The sequence below is a fragment of the Nicotiana tabacum genome, chromosome 7 (genome assembly GCF_000715075.1).
Source record: "Nicotiana tabacum cultivar K326 chromosome 7, ASM71507v2, whole genome shotgun sequence".
Lineage (NCBI taxonomy): Eukaryota > Viridiplantae > Streptophyta > Magnoliopsida > Solanales > Solanaceae > Nicotiana > Nicotiana tabacum.
The window spans coordinates 28837532-28858612 of NC_134086.1; the positions used below are offsets into that span (position 1 = coordinate 28837532).

The 21081-nt window shown below is 35.6% G+C and overlaps 2 protein-coding genes across 2 annotated transcripts; both read right to left on the reverse strand.

Annotated features, from left to right (window-relative positions):
• Window positions 1-2484: 2484 nt before the first annotated feature.
• LOC107776938 (uncharacterized) lies at window positions 2485-5246 on the reverse strand. Its single transcript, XM_016596893.2, has 3 exons — window positions 3332-5246; window positions 3144-3236; window positions 2485-2751 (listed from the first exon to the last, which is right to left on the reverse strand). Exons 1-3 carry the CDS (start codon window positions 3944-3946, stop codon window positions 2668-2670), a joined length of 792 nt encoding a protein of 263 aa, XP_016452379.1. The 5' UTR covers window positions 3947-5246; the 3' UTR covers window positions 2485-2667.
• Window positions 5247-5999: 753 nt separating this feature from the next.
• On the reverse strand, window positions 6000-11896 carry LOC107776939 (haloacid dehalogenase-like hydrolase domain-containing protein At2g33255). The gene is made up of 5 exons (XM_075257025.1): window positions 11442-11896; window positions 11261-11303; window positions 9685-9745; window positions 7144-7278; window positions 6000-6724 (listed from the first exon to the last, which is right to left on the reverse strand). Exons 1-5 carry the CDS (start codon window positions 11794-11796, stop codon window positions 6560-6562), a joined length of 759 nt encoding a protein of 252 aa, XP_075113126.1. The 5' UTR covers window positions 11797-11896; the 3' UTR covers window positions 6000-6559.
• Between the last annotated feature and the right edge of the window lie 9185 nt (window positions 11897-21081).

Here is a 21081-nt window from a genome sequence, read left to right on the forward strand (position 1 = left end):
GATCTATAAAAGAGACTTTATTTTCATTAAGATGTTATTATCCATATTTATTATTAGTTGTCGCCACCGTCTACCATTATCGACTACCACCACCCACCATCCCACTGCTCACACCACCATCATTCTCAATGACAACCAGCACTCATCCACCTTAACTACCACAACTAACCACTCCATTACCATCAACAACTATAGTTTCCACTGCTTATCATTATAAACTATCACTACCCACCACCATCTTTGTGAATTACAACTACCACCACCATCACCCGCCATTATTAACTATCACCACTCATCACCACTATCTCAATCATAATAGCTACCACTACCAATGATCACCACTAGATACTACCCTAAACTACTACCATCAACCAAATTTACCACCAGCCACAGCTTTTAGTCGGCATTCACAAGCACTACCGTTAGCCATCATCACCAACAACTATCATATTTTAAAAAAACTATACATTTTATTGATGGAATATTAGATTAATTAGTATTTTATTTGAATTTTATGTTTATTAATTTTCAAATAAAGGTAAATTTTATACATTCAGATGTTAAAAATCAAACAGTCTTAATCATTTAGAGGTCGTTTGGTAGGGTGTATAAGAATAGTACGGAATAAGTGGTACTAGTAATGCATGTGTTAGTAATGCAAGCATTAGTTATGCATATATTATTTCTTATCTACTGTTTGGTGTGGTGTACTAAAATTATAATGCATTGCATAATTTTTAAGAAAAATAGTCGTTTACAAAAATACCCTCTATATTCTCTAACTTTAAGGAACTTTAAGGAGTAATTTTGTCTTAAACCATGCTAATGCATGCATTAATAGCCTTGGCATTATTAATGTCATGATTTTCTATGCATTACTTATGCATAGGATAATGTCAAGTATGATGTATAACTAATGCCAAGTATTAGTTATATACAGGTTGAAAAAAATGTACCAAACAAGGTATTAGTAATGTATGGAGCTAATGCTTGCATTATTTTTTCTAATACCTCCTACCAAACGATCCCTTAGTATTCAAATCTTAATACACATATTAATATTCAAATGTGTATTCAGATTAAGATATCTTAATCATAATACATATCTTGATATACACATTAATCTTTAAAAAAAACAAATGAGGCCTTAATTCCTCGTAAAAATTGAAGCAGGAATTCATGGAGAACTCTATCCACAATAATTAATAGGAGTAGTATGAATAATAAGAAACTGTAAGAGTGGAAATGAAATCCTGCTAAAATTAGGAAGTGAAGTTTCAGCAACGACTCTAAATCTTGTCCACTTTAAGCGACAAGCTTGGCTAGTATGTTAGCAAGAAAATTTATATTTCCTATTTAATCATTAATTGAAATTCATTTTCCAAACTATTGTCGATTTGCACCGGCCAAAGTAATTAAAAGGTCAAAACACTTGTTATCAAAAAGTTCTTGATTTTCATAATTTTAATCTAAGACCTCTGCATGAAATCCATGCAAAATGCTTAACTATATATCATCATTATTTGTTCTTAATTTCCCCTATAAACAAAAACGAACCGAATATAAAAATATTTCTTACGATTCCTCTTGCACCGGCAATTGCTCCTGGAGAAGACCAACCATGCATGTTCATTTTATAAAAATTCTTTTTTACCAAGCCACCTTAATTACTACTCCCTCTGTTTCAATTTATACGGCGAAGTTCGAATTTCGTTAGTTAAAATTTTAAATTTTGATCGTGAATTCGGATATAAAATATTTAATTTTTTTTTAAAATAATATTTATATATTTGAAACTATATAAGAAGGAGTAATATAAGTCACAATAATTAATAATCCAAAATATCTAAAGACACATAAAAAAATCAAAAAAAACTCATTTAACTCTCGAAATCCGAACTCCACCACATAAATCGGAACGGAGGGATTAGTACCATGCATCCTAGGCTCCTAGTTGAATAGTTTAATTTCCAGGTAATAAGTCAGACTGTCAAGGGAAAAAAAATAATCCATATAATTGCAACTTAAGAGATGTTATGGAAGTCTAATATACTTCATTATTTGATGCAAAAAATGATCACTGTGTATTCAACATGCAATCTTATTTCTCAGGACAAATAAAACAAGAAATAGAAACACTTATAAACTACTACTCCCTCTAGTCCATTTTAATTAATTTTTTTTATTATTCTTACGTATATTAAGAAATTTACCGTTTAGCATTAATTAACAATGAAATTGATCATATTAACCTTAACTTGTTCATTGAAAATACAATAAATATTCCTAGGCTCTTTACTCCAAAGATAACTTTAAAAAAAAAGAAGTTAATTCTTTTTTTATATCTTAAAAAATCAATTATTTTGGAACACAAAAAAAAAGGCTAAAAAATCAATTAAAGTGGACCGGAGAAAGTAGTATATAAGATGGTATTAAGTAAGAGGTTAGAAGAGAGCAATTATTTCATTAAAACTAACATGTGCGTTTATATATGAATTATATTCCTCATTTACATTATATAGCTAGTCTATATGCTGTTACGTAAGTATATACTATTTAATACCAAAAGTGTTCTCGCCTATAATGAAAATATACAGAAAAATAGGTACTCCTAGTAGTAATTAACAACAGTCCGCTCTTCGTTCAAGGAAATTCAGCAGATATTTTTTAACCCGACAAGTATTCTTTATCAGAAGCAGTACTGTGCCCCTTATCATCAGTTTCATTTTCATTCACAAACTGTTTTGAGCCCTGCAAATTTTAATCCAAACAAAATTAATTTAATATTAGTTACATTTTGCCAAAAACAAAAAAGAGAAGAAGTAAACTACGAAATTTTTTGCTCAGAATCTAAGACTTTTAATTAAACTAAATTACAGTAAATATTCTTACTAAATCAAAAATTTAAGAAAAAATTAGAAAAATCTAGGTTCATGTTTAAACAAAATTGCAACTGTTTAATTGAAAATCTCTGAAGTATAACAAACCAAGAAAAGCATTGATTTCGACATGCAACAAATTGTATATCCTGACTCAAGAAATTACTTTAGAATCAAGAATTTAGGTATTAAGATAGTAAACTTTAGAAACAAAAATCCAATATTAATGTAAAAAAATAAAAAATAAAAATAAAAAATGCTGACCTCAAAGTTGTTACTGTGATTCTCTTCCTTACCAGGACTAGTATCTTCTTTACCATCTGCTTCATTTTTTTCATTCAGAAACTGATTTAAAATCTGCAAAATCAATGCAGCAAAAATTAAATATGAAGTTTACTGCAGACAATAAATACTAATATCGCAAAATATATAAGTAGTACATTGCATTTCACCTTTCTTTTGGTAGTCTTTTCAGAATTAAGTGATGGATTTGATGGCAAAGGCAGGTTCACAGCTGCCGGAACCAGAATATCAGTATTAGTAGGAACAGAAATTGATCTACAAAGAGGACGTTGCCAATTAACGGCAGAGATATTACTGTTCTTAGCATTTTCCGGTGACTGAGAATTCATGTACGTAACAAAAGCAGTAAAAGAATTGAAACCCGGTGGTTCTGAGAGTGTCCGCCGCAGAGTGTTATTGTGCGGCTGCGTTGCTGTGAATCTTGAAAATGGGAGTGGTGAAATGGCCGGATTATAAGTTGTAGTAGTTGAACACGTGGAGAATGGTGATTTGTTAGATACCCTTTTGGAGGAAAAGGGTGAAAAAGCAGGGGATGGTGTTTTTTCCGGTACCGTTTCGGCGGCGGCGGCGGTAGAGGAGGAGGATGGTGGTGGATGGAGAGTGATTTTTTTGGGGGAGGGTTCATCAGAAGGAGAAGAGGGTGGTGGTGGAGATTTTCTCTTCAGAGAGATACTCTTTATGCTGCAGTTTTCACCGGTGAAGGCGGCTGACGTGGTGGCAGAGGGGTGGAGGACGGCGGAGGAACCGTGAATGCTGGAAGTCATATCTGTTTTTGTTTCTGGGAAGTCGTAAAAATTTTCTTTCAACTGATTTCTTGAAGCTGAAGAGCGCGCCAATATATAACGAGATTTTACTGCTGGCGGTTGAATTTAACCAGCAAAAAATTTGACACGTTGCAAAAGACAGTGGGATATTAACGAGAATTTTTTAAATTATTCTTCTTTCTCTTTCAAGAGTTGAAACCAAAAGTAAATATATCGATTTTCTTAATATTTCCATTTTATCTTCCCCACCTCCTTCACGTGATTCAATCTGGAGGTGCTCTACGGAGCCAACTTCTGCAGCAGCAGAAATCTAATACAAATATTTTAGATGCCAATCATGCTGATGATCGAAAAGCAGCAGCAACATAGAAGCTGGGCAGCAGCAAATCGTCACAACAGTTCCAGTTATTTCAGCAGAGGAACGCAAGTTATTGGATGCAATGGTAAGTACAAAACCTGTGAATTCTTTAAATGTTGTTACTGGCAGCACTGATCGTGATAGTAGGAGCAGGAACAAATTAAAAAATGTAGAACAACCATCACATAATGCAATTTTGGCTAGAAGGCATGAAGGAAACACTCTGATGACACAAGATGTTCCCCAAGACATGCCAAATCCGCTACTGGTAGGCATTGATATATATGAAGAAGGGGAGGAAGATGATATCTTAAATCAATGCCGGGCAGAGGCATCAAGAAAAGGGGACCTATCACCTATGCATAGTGGAAAAATAAAGAAGGCACATACAAGGAAAAATAGTTGGGACGACAAGGTCATTGATTTTTTAAATGTTAGGCGACCTCCAATGAGAGTTGCCAAACAAAAGAAGGCTGCCCCAACTACCTCAACGAGGTCCAACCGTTCAAAAAATAAAGGATGATTTTTGAATACATCTTGAAAAATTGGGGTTGTAATGAAAAAGAATTACAACTTGAAGAAATTACAAGTTCGGACAAGAAGGGACAACATTTTAATTCCTTCATCATTTTATTCTACCATTATATTAGTATACTCATTTGTAATATCATCACAGAGTATGTTATAAACTCTGTGATGATCATTGAATATTTGGTACTTTCTACGTCTTATTTTTTACATGCATGCTAGTAGGTGAGGTTTTTTATGCCTCAATAGGATTAGTAAGGTAAGGTTTAGCACGGTTTGTGTTTCTTTAGTCTTATGCCTTTGGAAATTATCCACACGGCTATAAGATTATATGCCCTCGTGAGACTTTGTAGGCAGCTACACCATGAATCCTCTACATGAGGTTGCCATAGGCAATGTGAGGCGCAGAGGAGTGATTATATAGCCAAGGCATATGGGTAACAATACCGATGTTATTGTCCCACTTATTTGTACTTTTCCTAATTGTTGTATTTTTCTTTTCTTCTATTAATAAAAAACTAGCCCTAGACACTTGCCTAGCGAATTGCCAAAAAAAAAAATGGAGCCAACCTTTTTCATATTCCAATTTTACTAAATTAACGTCTTTCTTCTTAAAACTTGGATAATCTGGACTATGGAACTACAGAAAATATCAAAATGACAAATATAATACAGTAAAATCTCACATCGTTTGTACAGACATATATTAGTTGCAATAGCAAAATGTTGTTATAGAGAACATTACTATAATTTAATATAAAAATAAAGATCGATTTCAAAGAAAACTTGGCCATCATAGTAAAATGTTGTTAAAGAGAACGAATATTATAGAGAGGTTTGATTTTACATTTAAAATTTTATTTGAATTTGTCCAAAATTTGGGAACAAAGTAGGAGTAATATTTGAGAGCAAAGTAATTTACACGCATACGTATAAATGAGTGTCATTGGCCACAAACTACCCTCCTCACACCTCACACGTGTAATTATACTGGGTTGTTGTTGTTGGCCACAAACTAGAAGCCAATGGGCATGATAAATAAAAGACATTGAGGAATTACATTAGAGGCTACTTGCGAGAGTTCTTGATTCAGTAGGCAGACTAGTATCTTAGGTATTAACTTTGTACGGTTGCCTGAATGAAATCTACTCAAATAACTCATACCACTTTGGTCTGTTTTCTGAAATAAAAGAAAATCTTAAATTTAAGAGTATACTACAACAACAACGATAAACCGGTGTAATCCCATAAATGGGATATGGGAGGGTATTGTGTATGCAGACCTTACCCCTACCTTATAAGAATACATTAACGAGTACACTAATTCCTAAGAAATTCAGCTACTACAAAAAAATAGTTCGAATTTGACGAAGAAAAAGGAGGGTGCGAGTGAGAGAGCTGTGCCACCTAAGTTGCTAGAGCTTCCTTCGTAATCAAAGAGGTGACAAGAACACTACATTCAAAATATATTTATGATCTCATGACTTCGTAATCACCAGTTGTACAAAGAGCAAAACAAAAACTTATCTTCCCCATTTTTGGCTTGAAAGAGAAACGATTAATCGACATCTCAAAGATCCCAGCTCACTTGAGCAAAGCTGCATCTGATTAATATAAGCTTACAGTAGCCAAAAGAAACATACGTGCAGGAATATGATGTTGAGGCTTACGAAGGTAAACCATATCTCGCTGCTCAGCCAGGTAGGGGTTCCAAAGATTAGCGAAAATTAAGATGTCAGCTCAAAATGTCTTTCTAACAGTGACTGAACCTCAACAAGAGAAGACGCCTTATAGTCCGGTTGGTGTTCGACGTTTGCATATTCTGGAGCATCATACCTTCCTGTTTCGTCGAGCAAGCAAGTAAATGCTCCAGCTCGTTTGCCACAAGCAACCTGTAATCAAACCCCAAAATTTTTGTATCACAAAGCAGATATTTTAGCCTTCACTCTCTAAATGACAAGAGCAAGAAACAAAATTGGGTAGAAGTAACTACATAGATGTAGGAGCCAAAGCTCGTATATTAAGAACAGCGAGGAATAAAGTAAAGGTAAAAGCAAATCAAACAGGGAAATCGCCAAAGAAGAACTCGAGTATCAATTGTTTTAAAAGTAACCATTATTCTGCCTACACGTATGCCAAATACAAAGTTATGCCAAACCAAGATGATAATTAATACCAATATGAATTAGTTGAAACTTATTCAAGCTAAGTGAAGGGAAATGTCATCTTTCACAAACATGCATTAAGTCACCTATTTCAAAGAGCAGATGTGAAAGAGAAAAAGGAGCAGTCAGCTTGAGAGGAAACTCACATCATCTTTAAGGCTGTCCCCAATCATTATTACTTCATTAGATTGAACTCCCCAAGTTGAACAAATATGCAGCAATGGAGCTGGGTCTGGTTTATAAGGACGAAATTCCCTGCTCAGTGCAGGAGAAAATTTTACCTGTATCAAAAGAGATTCTAAATTTAAACTTTATATAGTATACATATTAGACCAGGGAACTAAGTGTGAACGGCATGAGCTGAGGTGACAGATATATTACAGCTGACGTGGAAAGATTTGACAGCCAAAGATGAGAATAACCTGCAAATTTATAGCAAAGATAGGATTGCAAAACAAAACTAGCTTTTGTGCCCTTTTATCCTTTTTTTTGTGGCTTAGGGCAATTGAAATGAACTATCTAAAATCACAGGTGACGAATAAAATATCCTTCTCAAATAAAAAGACATGAAACCTGATTACTTTTTTTTGGATAAGTACATGAAACCTGAGTGCTTTCACAAAGTGATTTTTTATCTTTCCTTCTTTGATCATCACATGTCAAGAATCTTTTTTTTTTATAAGGATGTCAAGAATCTGTATTGCTAACAGGAAACGTCTAGTTTTATTGTGTTTTGAAATAGTTGTGAGATTAATCAAGGAAGTAAATCCATAAGTAAAACACCTGAGACTCCACTCACATTTCATTAAAACACCTGGAGACTTCATTCAGACTTCCAGCTACCCCCCCCTCTTTAATAAGTTAGACTTCAAGCTTCTACGAAGCCAGAATATTAAAGCAAATAAGTTTTTATTCTTGCATTCTTTTTTATCAGTAAAGTAAACATTTTATTGATGTAAAACTGATACTAAATCGATCAGTAAGTTTTTATTCTGTCATTCTAAAAGATCCTAAGCAATAGGATGGATAGGAGAATTTTGTTCACTCACTCTTGGACTCGTACAAAACAATGCATTCTAGATTCCTCCTCTCGGATATGTTCAGTTCAAAATGGGACTAGTTCTCCCTAAACTGTTCTCCAAAAACCAAACCCGAGACAAATACTCCTAAACTGTTTTCCAATCCAAACACTATCATAAATTTCCAAATAATGAGACACAATAACCCCAGAAATTGTCCGTGCAGATAGAAAACAGAAAAGATTAGAAGGCCTGGTCTTTTTCTTCTGATTTTTCTATAACCAAGAAGTTTCCAAGGGTTAGCGGCGTACGGTTCGAAACTCGGTAGATAATGGCTTTCTCTGAATATTGAAAGAATGAGTAAAGCCTACGTAATGCAGGCTTTGTACTTTCAGTACTATTTCCTTAATTCTATCTTTCAATCTGTGCAGTTTTGGGCTTGAGGTGCTTTCACTCCTAAATTCCCAGTGTTTGCACAGCTTATCCAGAATGCAAACTCCTAGATGATATCACTCCCCTTCTTTGAGAACATCATACTGGCAGTGATAACTGGCGCCCAGTGCTTCCTATTTTACATGGTACAGTAATAATCTACTCAGACACAGAACTGTAGTTGCGCTTTGACAAGCCAAATAAAGCTCAGTTGAATCAACCAACTATTCTACTATCCCAGAAAGTGCATGGTTATCTAAATGTTGGGAAGAGGTGTTCCATCACAAAAAGTAGGATTTTTGCATCTCAAAAGAGATGCAAGAGCGTCTTAGAAAGTTTTGCTGTTGCAAGACCACTAAAAATCTAAAATACAAGAGAAAAATGGCTTTAAGAGCCGCAGAATGAATGGTGTCTGCAGATTGTTCCTTATGACTATTCGATTTATTAGTTTATAACTGGTGAGCTACCTACAGCGGACCCAAGACGAAACAAGATGAAATTGAATTCACAGGAACTCCATGCATATTTCCCTTTCTTTTAAATAGGTTTGCATGTTTTTTTAATGAAAAAATGATGCCTTATTTTTCTTTTAAATATCATTTACAGATTGTCTTATAGTTTCCTTATCCAATTTTGCTAACAGAGAAGAAAGAGAGTATTGTCCATCTTTTCTTTCTCTTTCTCTTGTTACATGTTTCAGCTACATAGAATTCCGCACCATGTTACAGAAAGTTCCTTAGATTATCCTTTAAATCATTGTTCAGCCACAAGGCAGCTCCTGTAAAGGAATGAATTGAGAATGATATCATGCTCCTCATTAGCTCAACAACTGCCTTTAGCAGCTCTTCTCTGTTTGACTACAAAAACTTACAGATACGCCACCACACTATCTGCACAAATATCCTGGCAGTCACGGCTTTTAGCAGGTTCATTATCCTCTGACTGTGCTAATGAGTGAAGAAGAAAAAATTAAGCTTGATATCCATTTTGTTTTCCTATTTGCCTTTACTTTAAACTAAAGAAACTAAAGTGTAAGAACGAAGATATATTCTTCCTCTTCCTTCTCCTGTGCAGTGATTATTCTTGTTTCATCCCTTTACAGAACTAGCAGTTTCTTCTTCTTCTTTTTCCCGGAAAGTCCAGTTATCTTTATTCACTAATTTCCAGCATACAATATAAACATAACTTATGTCAAAACAATTGTTTTATATATTTAAGTGAAGAGAAAAAACTTACTCCAAAGCGTATATGAAACAAGTCAACTGCATCTTTGACATTTCGAGTGATTAATCCCCTTCTGAAATAGAATCACAAAACCAACAAATTATTTTCTTCCCAAGTGCCAGAAATATCTAACAATGAAATAACATCTTCTAGTACAATGAGTCAATGTCAGTACTTTTAATAGGAAGGAAGCATATGTCACATCTATCCAGTAACACCGACACAGAAATGCGGACTGTTTCCTTCTATCTAATTTATCAGAGATGTGATGATAATCCGGCTTCTGGAGCTTAACTTGAATTATGTCATTCTCTCATCTAATCAAAAGTGTGGTCCACGGGAATCCACCGATAGTGAAGAGCATAAAATAATGTAAGATACCTTTGACACGTATCAGAAATTTTAAAAATCTCACGAGCTTAGTATTCCGTTACAACTAACCTCAAAAGAACGAAAGCATTTTGTTACAACAGATTTATCAATTGGAATATAATTTGGCTACATCCTCGTGGCAGAGAAAAGGGAGGAAAACACTAAGTGATGCATCCTAAAAAAATACAAAACAGAAGTCTAAAAGACCAATAAATTGAGAGAAAAAGTTTTATGCACAAGAGCACTGCCAATCAAGCTACCCGGGGAATTGTATTGTAATTTGTAAATACTCGAAAAAATGGAAAAGAAAATGTGGCCAATTTGCATCCCAGGACTTTGGTTCACTAGCGAAGGTAGTACAAAGCGGAATGTGTAGTAGGAGTACATCACAAGTACGGAACCAGGTTCAGTATTATCGTTTAGAAGGGTAGAGGAGCATGTCAATGATCCATCGAGTTGAAGTTGGAAACATCGGATTTCTTGGTTTAAAGAGAAAGGCCTGGCCAATCTGCATTCTTGCATCCTAAAGCAGTCTTAAGAAGCACTTTTTTAAACTTCAACCCGCACCTCAAGAATCAAGATGGCAACTTTTCAAAGAATAAGCAAAGGTAAGGAGTGGGGATGGAAAATTAGCCACATTAGAACTTAGGCTATGACATTGACAATACAAAATAGATGGGCAAAGGCGACACAGAGAGGAGGAAAAATAACTACTTTGATGTAGGAAAATGCTCAAACTGGTTTCCAAGGAACTGTATAAAGAAAAAGAAACAAAGATGGCAAAGGCTCTAGTAGCTCACAAGAAACATAGCATCAAAAATGAGAATTAAGTCGGAGCTCCTTAAGGTGCAGCTTGATTCTCACCCAAGTCTCCCTTTCTGCTCACCTACTCTGAGCTATTAACAAACCCCCCCCCCTTCCCCCCTTCCCCATGAATCACAACAACAAATGAATTGATTGCTCGGTTCAAGTATACGAATCCTCCGTATCCCTTCAGCTCTATTTGGGCGCCCACTTCATCCAATTAAAATAACTTCTTTATAAGGACACCCAAAATAACCTTTATAAATGCTTGAGCTATAAAATTCTATAGCTTCTACTCTAGCATACTAGATGCTAAAAAGGAACTATATATTTCGATACAGTTGAAAACATCTAGTCAGTAAGTGTTGCCTATTATTTCCTTCTTATATTTTTTTGGATAAGTAAGTCTTACCTAATATTCTGAGAATCAAGAAAACTGCAAAGTTCTGCAGCACCTGCACCAAATAAAAAAAAATTAACAAGAGAAGCAATTAATCAACAGTAACCTCAAGAAACAAGGACAGAAAAATAAAAAATAAAAAAAGACTCGATTTTTACCCCCCCCCCCCCCCCCCAAAAAAAAAGGAAATTACCGGGCATGATTTGGAGGCGATCCTGACCCTGTTTTTCAAAATCAGCAATAATTTCATAAGCCCTACGTTGTTTATCGGGGCTCCAATTTTCAATGTGGTGCAAAATATCAATGCCAGAAGGGTTCTTGGATTTAACGGCAAGGTACTCATCATGACCAAGAACAGCTTTATACATGGCTTGAAAATCAATAACGGGAACCGTTAGGGTTCCGTCCATGTCAAATACAACACCCTTAAGATGGGGTTTTGAAGAAAGAGAAATTGAAGTGGATGTAGATATAGCCATTGTTGAAAAAGAAGAAAAGGTTCTTGTTGTATGTAGAAAAAGGAAAGCTTTTGAAAGTAGAAGCTGCATTTATTTACAGATGATGTAATGGATTTGTTAGTGCGTAAATGGAAATAAAGAGAGAGCTTTTTATTAGTTGGGTTGTGTGTGATTAGGAAGAAGACAAGTGGCAGTGATAAGTGGAAGCGGAAATGATATTTAAGGTTGGTGTTGGAGAAGAAGACAAGATTGTCATAAAAGCATATATGATGCAAATGAGTTGTGTTTTTCTGATTTTAGTGAATATAAATGTAGAATATTCTCTCCATTTATTCTCCCTCTAAAAATATTGTCTGCTATCAAATTCAAAATATTACTAAGAGCCCGTTTAGATGGGCTTGTTTTAACGAGGTTTTGATACAGTTATCCACAAAAATAAAACTATTTATCTTTGTATGCCCATTTATTTTTCTACTCATAAACTAATTACATTTCCTACCCATAATAATTTTTGTGGGGAATTTTTTCATTATGCTCCAATTCTTTTTTTATTTCTATGCTTCTTTTCTTCTTCTTCTTTTTCTTTTCTCCTTTTCTTTTTTTCTCGTTTTCTTCTTATTTTTTTCTTTTTTCCTTTTCTAATTTCATTTAACTTTTTTTTATTCTTTTTTTCTCTTCATAATCTAATTTTATTTACTGTTTTCATTATTTTTTATTATTCTTTTTTTATACAATAAGAAAAAATAATTGATATAGTAAATATTTGTTCACTTTTTTTTAATATAACTAGTACAATATGCCTTCTGTTTTTTTTTCTTTCTCATTTATTAAACTCAATTATTAAACTAAAATAATATTAGTTGTTACTTGATCTAATTCACTGAATATCACATTGATTGCTGCATAATCAGATTCTAAGAATCAACACGTGATTGTCATGCAAACCTTGATCTACTTCCCTATAAATATCAGTACACACTCTACCATTAGCAGTAATACAACCAGTTATAGAGCAAGAAAACATAATCTACGGCAACCAGATCTCCATATATACTAGTTAGAATAAAAATAACAATAAAATATTAAAAAATACAACAAAAGTATAAGTAGCAAAAAAGACTTCTAGTACCATGTAATACCAATATGGTATATATGTATACCAACAGAGCATGTGATTTCTCTAGAATATTGCTACATCTATCTGCAACTATACTACTGTACCAAAACATTAAAGGACGCAATAAAAGTATGAGAAAATTACATGCTCGTATTGCAAGCTAAATATTCGCAAAACAACTTGCTCATTTTGTATACTAAGAGGGTATATAGGTATATGGAGTTGTTCCAACAATTGCCTATAACTATAAAAACTATTACATAATATACATAATTTATGTTCATCGGCACACAAAAATTCCATATTGCAACTCATGTTCATATAAATAATTTCATAATAGAATTCACTTAAGATGCAGCTAAAACAACCAAAACAATGTTCAACTACCATATGATATCAATATGGCATATAACTATACCAACATGGTATACAATTTTACTAGTTAATTCTCAACAACTATATGACTATACTACTATTACATAACACACATGCGTAAAGAAAAAATAAAAAAAAATAGTTTACCATATATTAATATAATAAGGTATTTCAAGATATTGTTCTATATTACTATTATTAAGAGAAAATCAAATATTGCACCAATTAAATGCAGCTAATACAACCAAAAAATGATTCAACTAGCATATGATACCAATATAGTATATAGCTATACTAATACGGTATATAGTTGGAATGAATTGTATACTAAAATGGTATATTTGTATACTATTTGAGTATACAATAGAAATTCGTCTTGTTCTCTAGTTCAATTATATTTCAACCCAAATTTCTAAAATCTACTACAAGATCTCCACCAAATTGACTAAAGCTTTAGCTACAACCTCAAATCAACTTTTCAAACAAACTTATACAGGATCGGATCAAAACAATTAAAAACTCAAACAAACCAAGTTATGAGTTTCAAGCTTCAAGGTCCTTCAATGGTGGATTTAAATTTTTGTACAATAAATCTCCAAAAACCAGCACCAAAGGTACAATCTACACACCAAAGAACAATAACTAATGAATTTCAACAGTAAAATACTATAAAAAATCAGATCTGGCATTTTGAACTCGTTCATATGGAGTTTCAAAAATTGTTTCTTGAATTACAAATTGTTTCAAAAACTGATCAAAGAATTACATCGGGTTATCTTAAAGAATCCAAAACTATACTATGGCCATTTGTTGGTCATTACAATGGGAGACTAATTAATCACTACGCCCTGAAAGCAATTTGACAGTGCCTGTTGTACCAAAACATCTAATTGTTGGTGATAAGAGTTGGGCAAAAGAAAAGTTGTAAGAATTTGCTTCCAGCCGACTCTGCAACCAACCCCTCCCTCTAGAGAAGCCATCAGTCGTGAACTTCAAAAATTGGAGGAAGGTAAAATGAGAAATAAGAATAAGAGGAACAAAATAAAGACGGGTATATAATTTGGGGTGCATGGGTAGGAGTAGTAAATAGTTTGGGCCTGGACATTAAATGATAAATAGTTTGGAATTAATGGGTATAAAGTGAAATTTTCTTTTTATGTTAAGTTAAAATAACTTTTAAGCTATTTTGTAGTGTTTGGATAAAATAAAAAAAAGTACTTTTAAGCAATTGTGTTTAAGCTAAAATGACAAAAACAAGCCAAAAATAAAAGGCTAGAATTCTTAACTTATGACTTAAAAGCTATTTTAGTTTAAAAGTCACTTAAAACAAGCACATCCAAATGGTTGTTTTGCCAACCTAAATTCAAATCTATATATTAAATAAAGGAGGGAATAGAAGAGATGATGTGGCATGCCTCTAAAGCCAGCAAATCTATTTTCCTTTTATCTCCTTTTTGGCATTTTTTCCTTTCTATTTTGTTCCACCAAAGCCATATTGAAAGAAGTAAAACTGAATTTTTTCTGTTATTTTGTGTATTTAATTGCCCATAAATTATGAGTATTTACTTCCCATTAAACTTTTATTATTTACTGCCTCAAAATGTAACGTATAGTTATCTAAATCCATTAAACCCCTTAACTTGTCGATTCACAAACATTAGCAGTTTTTTCATTGGGAAGAATATGAGAATTCTGACCCCTTAACTCTCAAAGACTTCCAATTCTCCATAACAGTTATATTGCGTCCATTCCCTCTCTCATGTAAGTTTGGAATTGCAAAGACTAGCTTTTGGCATTCCTATTGTCACACCTCCTTTTTACCTACATCCCCGGAAGGGTGATGTATAAGGGAGTTTTTTCCAACTTAAAGTGACAATCGAAACGGGATTATTTTATTTAAAATCAGAGTCGCCACTTGGGAGATTTATGGTGTCCCAAGTCACCGGTTTTGAATCCCGAATCGAGGAAAGATGACTCTATTTTTGCAGTCCACGAACACAGAAATCCGGATAAGGAATTCTATTAACCCGGGAGAAGGTGTTAGGCATTCCCGAGTTTCGTGGTTCTAGCACGGTCGCTCAACTGTTATAATTGGTCTATTATCCGATTTTAATACATGTTTTAGCATATGGTTCAATTTTAACTTTATAACCGCTTTTATTTAATTAATTAAAGGAAGATTATAACGTCATTTAAAATATGTTTCAAATCACGTCACATAAATGCATCCGCAGTCCGCAACATATTTTATCTAACGTTGAGATTTGGATTTGGGTCACATAAATGCGCACTCGAGTTTAGGGAGGTAAATTATTAAAATAATGCGCCTAAAGCAACTACGCGTTTTAACTTTGTGAGAACCACGGGAAAATCAACTAAATGGCACACCTCGATATTATTAAAGCAGAAGACATTCAACAAAGTGAACTACGGACATTCATTGTTTAAAACTAATTCAAAATTTAGGATCACAACTACGTTACGAGAACCGTACCCTTAGTCGTGACGTTAGAAATACTTCCAAACCAGCATATAACTTCATTGTAACTAACATCCTAGAAAGAGATAACCAATCCTTAAGGCTGCTCAGATAATCCATGACAAACTTTAGCATAAAGCGACTTTGCTTGGTATAAAATCAAACTAACTAATTAAACTCGAACCATATTTATTACCATTGATTCCATGAACTGTGATTTAGATGACTATTTACGAACAAAATTACGAGATGATAAACCCTTTTAAACAGATTCTAGATCAATAATGAGATAAACAAAATAATCATATTGCATTCATGATCATCGAAAGCTATTGGCAAGAATATGTAAATAAATTTAAATAGATAATAAGAGAGGAAATGAACCTCAATACTGAAAATTGATTGTTTCACAATTTGAAAATGCTAAGCCACGGAATGAACAGGACCGCGAACAAGATCTGAACCGGAAAATCTCGCTGGAAACCTCATCAAATCTCTGAGCGGACTGCCTCGCTCTGTTGTACCACAATTCCCGGGCAGCTAAGGTCAGAATTGCTACGAGGACAATGTTACTGCCAGTTGAACGGAAAATGGAAAATTTGTATTTCCATCTAAACTCAAAAGATGATGGATATTTCCTAATCTTTCGGATCTAATAACGTGTAAAAGAAAGAGCAAACAATAGCAAAAAGCTAAAACACGGAGGTTGTCAGAGACTGAATGGATTCGGGTAGATTCTCGGATCTAGACTTCATTTGTAAACAAACCAAAACTCACAAACATCTACAACGAGCATCACTGGCGACAACTTCAACTACAAGAGTGCCGGAATGACACCAAAAACACACAAAGGGGTCGCTAGGACGTTAGATTTCCGACCAGACTTAGCGACACCCAAACTGGCCACATTTGCGAGCGAAAAATAAAAGAGAATGAGGCCAGTAGCAGCATCGGATAGAGATAGATGAGTCGTGAGTGATGGCTTCAGGCTGGCTTTCACACTGTTTCAGGTGTAAAAATATGTTATCAATGGAGCATGGGGAAGTTGAAGGTTAACAATGGTGGGAGACAGTCTTTCCTGGTGAGTTCACCATTGATCTGGTGAGGGTCGTTGCTCTTATTGGTGTGACGCTACTGCTGGAGGAAAGGTGTGTATTGTGTATGGTCGGGTGGTGAGGGGAGGTGGGTGAAGGTCGGGCTGTTTTCAAATTTCTGGCGATGGGAGGGGTCCGCTACTGCTCGTTGTTCTCAGAGATCGAGAGAGATTGGAGGATCCGTTCTCGCTAGTTTTGTGTAGGAGGCGACGACTGGAGGGTCTCTGGTCGTTTGGATAGATGGTTGATGGGTTTTATGTGTTTAGAACCTGAAGAAGAAGCAGAACGGGAGGGGTCGTTTTTGAGTTAGGGTCGTTTTGAGAAGACGACGCGCGGGGGGGTCCTTTTTTGGTCTGTGGTGCTCAGCTTTTGCAGAGTATCTACATTCTTTCTTCGCTCCCTTTGATTTTCTTTAAGCATTAATTTATAGGTAGAGTCTAGGTTTAGGTGTATCTTTGTGTATTTTGCCCATTAGTCCCTAGGTCTTTTGTGTTAAATCCTTAAGGACTTCTTTATTTGTTTCTTTTTGTTCCAAAGAAGAGTCTAGAAGGGTCCCTAGGCTTAATAGACTAATCCGAATTTGGCCAAGAATTGGGTTCTAAAACTCTTAAAATTATGATCCAACACCTTAATTGACTCATTTTAAAGTAAGATAAAAATACTACCCCATGCGAAAGCTAACACGAAACTATTATATATTTTTTTGTAATTTTCATTTTTCTTGTAATAAACTAAAGTAAAAGAGTAAAAATAAGTTGAAATAACTATATTAGGCCTAAATTAAATATTTTATGCTAAAATATAAAAATCTTGGGGAGGGTCAAAAATCACATGTCTACAGCTGCTCCTCTTTGATTGGAAACGCGCAGAGTTTTCAGACAAAGACTGACTAGATAGGTTTTTGACCTGACCCTTATTCGGAGAGACTAAAACTAAGAGAGAGGGGAATGTGACCGAGCCCTGGTATCTGAGCTGCCTACATATCCTTGGCTATAAAGGAATCAGGCCACGTGTAGTTTAGAGGTGATTGAGGTGATGGAGTATGCCGAGGTGAAGAGTCGATCGAGGTGCCGTTCCGCGGTCCTGTTATTACATCAGAAAATCAAAAGATGAAAAAGACTAGCTAAGCCTGTCAACTACGAGTTATAAGATTCCTATCTATGAGTTTTCTGAAGCTTGATCTTGCAGCTCTTGTTGCCATGTTGACTTGTATTCTCCCGGTGGAATTCCTTTGTTGTCGACTTGAATTATAATCTGAGATTTTTCCCTTTCTTCAGGTGGACGCCTGATTGCCAAAAACTTGAATTGTATTACCGTGATCTCCAGGTAGGCGCCTGACTGCTAACTTGAAATGTATTCCCTGCTCTCCAGGCGAGCTCCTGACTGTTAACTTGAAATGTATTCCCTGCTCTCCAGGCGGGCTCCTGACTGCTAACTTGAAATGTATTCCTTGCTCTCCAGGCGGGCTCCTGACTTCAACAAAATAGACAAAAACAAAGAAAAATTTTCTACCTCAGTTTGGGTATCTGGGCACATATGTAAGTGTAAAACGAACCACATTACCAAATATCAATAAGTACTTGAAAGCTAAAACTTGAGTTATATTCCCTTGTTCTCCAGGTGGGCTCCTGATTGCTGACTTGAAACGTATTCTCTGCTCTTCAGGTGGGCTCCTGACTGCTGAACTTGAATGTATTCCCTGTTCTCCAGGCGGGCTCCTGACTGCTGAACTTGAATGTATTCCCTGCTCTCCAGGCGGGCTCTTGACTGCTGACTTGAAATGTATTTCCTGCTCTCCAGGCGGGCTCATGACTGCTTACTTGAATGTATTCCCTGCTCTCCAGGCGGGCTCCTGACTGCTGATTTGAAATATATTCCCTGCTCTCCAGGTGGGCTCCTGACTGCTGATTTGAAAGGTATTCCCTGCTCTCCAGGCGAGCTCCTGACTGCTGACTTGAATGTATTCCCTGCTCTTCAGGCGGGCTCCTGACTGTTGAACTGAAATGTATTCCCTGCTCTCCAGGCGGGCTCCTGACTACTGACTTGAAATGTATTCTCTGCTCTCCAGGCGGGCTCCTAATTGCTGAACTTGAAATGTATTCCTTTCTCTCCAGGCGGGTAACTGATTTTAACAAAATAGACAAAACAAAGAAAATTTTCTGCCCCAGTTTGGTAGCTGGGCACATATGTGAGTGTTAAACTGAATCATATTACTAAGAATTTGAAAGCTAGGTCCCATTATCCATGGGGGTCCTGACAACTCTTAACTAAATGACAATTTTAAATCTAAGCTATATCTTTTAAAGGCATGACTTCCGCTACATCTTGTTATCTAAGAAGGTCTTAAACTACTCCCCGTTATCCAGGAGGGTCTTGACAACTCTTAACTAAACGGCAATTTTAAATCTAAGTTATATCTTCTAAAGGTGTTACTTCCATTAAATCTTGTTATGCAAGCCAGTTTTAAACTATGTCCCATTATCCAGGAGGGTCCTGAAAATCAAAAGTCAATTTTTATCTTAAGAGTGATAATTTCACGGCTAAATTATATTACCCTACAACAACTTACTCTAAACCTTGTTATCCAATGGAAATCCTAAAGCTAAGTCCCGATTCAGGAGGATCCTGAAAACTCCTAATTGAATCCTATCTCAAACACGTAAACTTTGAAGCCTACTTATGTTCCTTTGGGGCGCACTTATGCTAGATCTTGCTACTCATAATTGTTTTGAATTTTAAACTAAATTCCATTTTCCAGGAGGGGCCTGAAAACTTTAAATTAAATCTCATTATCCAGGCGAGTCTTGAGAGTTTACGGTCAAACCTGTCTGGTGCTTGCCTTTCCTTGCGGTGGGTTTCTCCGAAACAAATGAGATTTCCTGCCCCTGTTTCAAATCATAGAAAAATCTTATCAGTTTAAAAATATGGTGGTTGGTTTGTGACCTTGACTTTGAGGGCAGTTGCTCCTTCACTTCTCATGATAACCGATTTCCACTCGAAGACCTTGCTTGTTCCTTGACTAATCACTTTCTGTGTCATCCTTATCACAGAAAATACCTCTTCTCCGTTCAGACCCAATACCCTCTATCTGTTGCATTACTCATGAACTGACATTTACCAACCTTTGTGTTTCGCCGAAAATACCTTTGATCCGTCCACCTAACACCTTCCATTTGTTGCATCGTGCTCTTGTGTTGACATGAATTCCAAAGCATGTTAATTGTCATCCACTTCGTGTGCATGTTGTTCCTTCTTGACTTAAATCACCGGCCTTGGCCTTGAAGTCTATTGTTCCCTCACTTGTCACGATAACTTTGATTTCTGCTTGGAATACCTTGCTTGTCACTGGTTAAACACTTTCTTTGTTGATCTCATCACAGAGAATACCTTTGACTCGTTCACCCGACATCCTCTATCTGTTGCACTGTTCACGAATTGAAATATACCAAACCTTTGTATTTCTCATGGACTCCAAAGCATGTTGATTGCTACCAACTCAGTGCGCTTGTTGTTCTTTCCTAACTTATGCCACTTTGATGTACTGGCCGGATCCCGTTTTGTGCAATTGTAAAGTTGGTGGCAAATTTTGAAGTCATTTCTCACTTATTCTGACCAAACGGACCCAGGAAGAATAAGTAAACAAAACAAAAGGATCAGAGTAAAGGACAAAGGAAAGAGATGATTCCTAACAATAAAACTACAAAGTAGAAACCTATCAGATGCGGATACCAACTCTAATGACCATGACATGCACATGTTGATTAAGTGGCCTAATCTGTCAAACAAGTCTGATGTTCAACTCTTGTTATACCCCTGAACCATGAAACTGGACTTCAATGCTCCGATTATCCAATCTGATTCACAATCCTTATTCGACTTGTAGTGCCCGAAGGGTTTTCACCATCAAGCCTCTCTCATTCTATTCTTTCTCTCAACTTACCATCGCCTTACGGTGCCGGCAAGGGTTTTCACCAATAAGACTCTCTCATTTTTGGATTTCTCTCAGCTCCCGTCGCCCTACGGTGCCCGTGAGTGTTTTCACCAATAAGACTCTCTCATTTTTATTATTTTTCTGCTTGGACCAGAGTGTTGCCCCTGATATGAATTACCTCTCCTTGCTTGACTTGGCATCTCTCGAAGACTGATCGAAAGGTCTTTCTTTGGACCGTAACGTGGGCTTTTGGATAGGGTTAAAAAGAAAGGATATCAAAGGCTCAAAACAGTTCACATGGGTTCAAAACTATAACTTTCGGAATCAGATTTCTTACAACAACTACAACTTCTGCCTCAGTTTCTTGCTTGGGGACTTT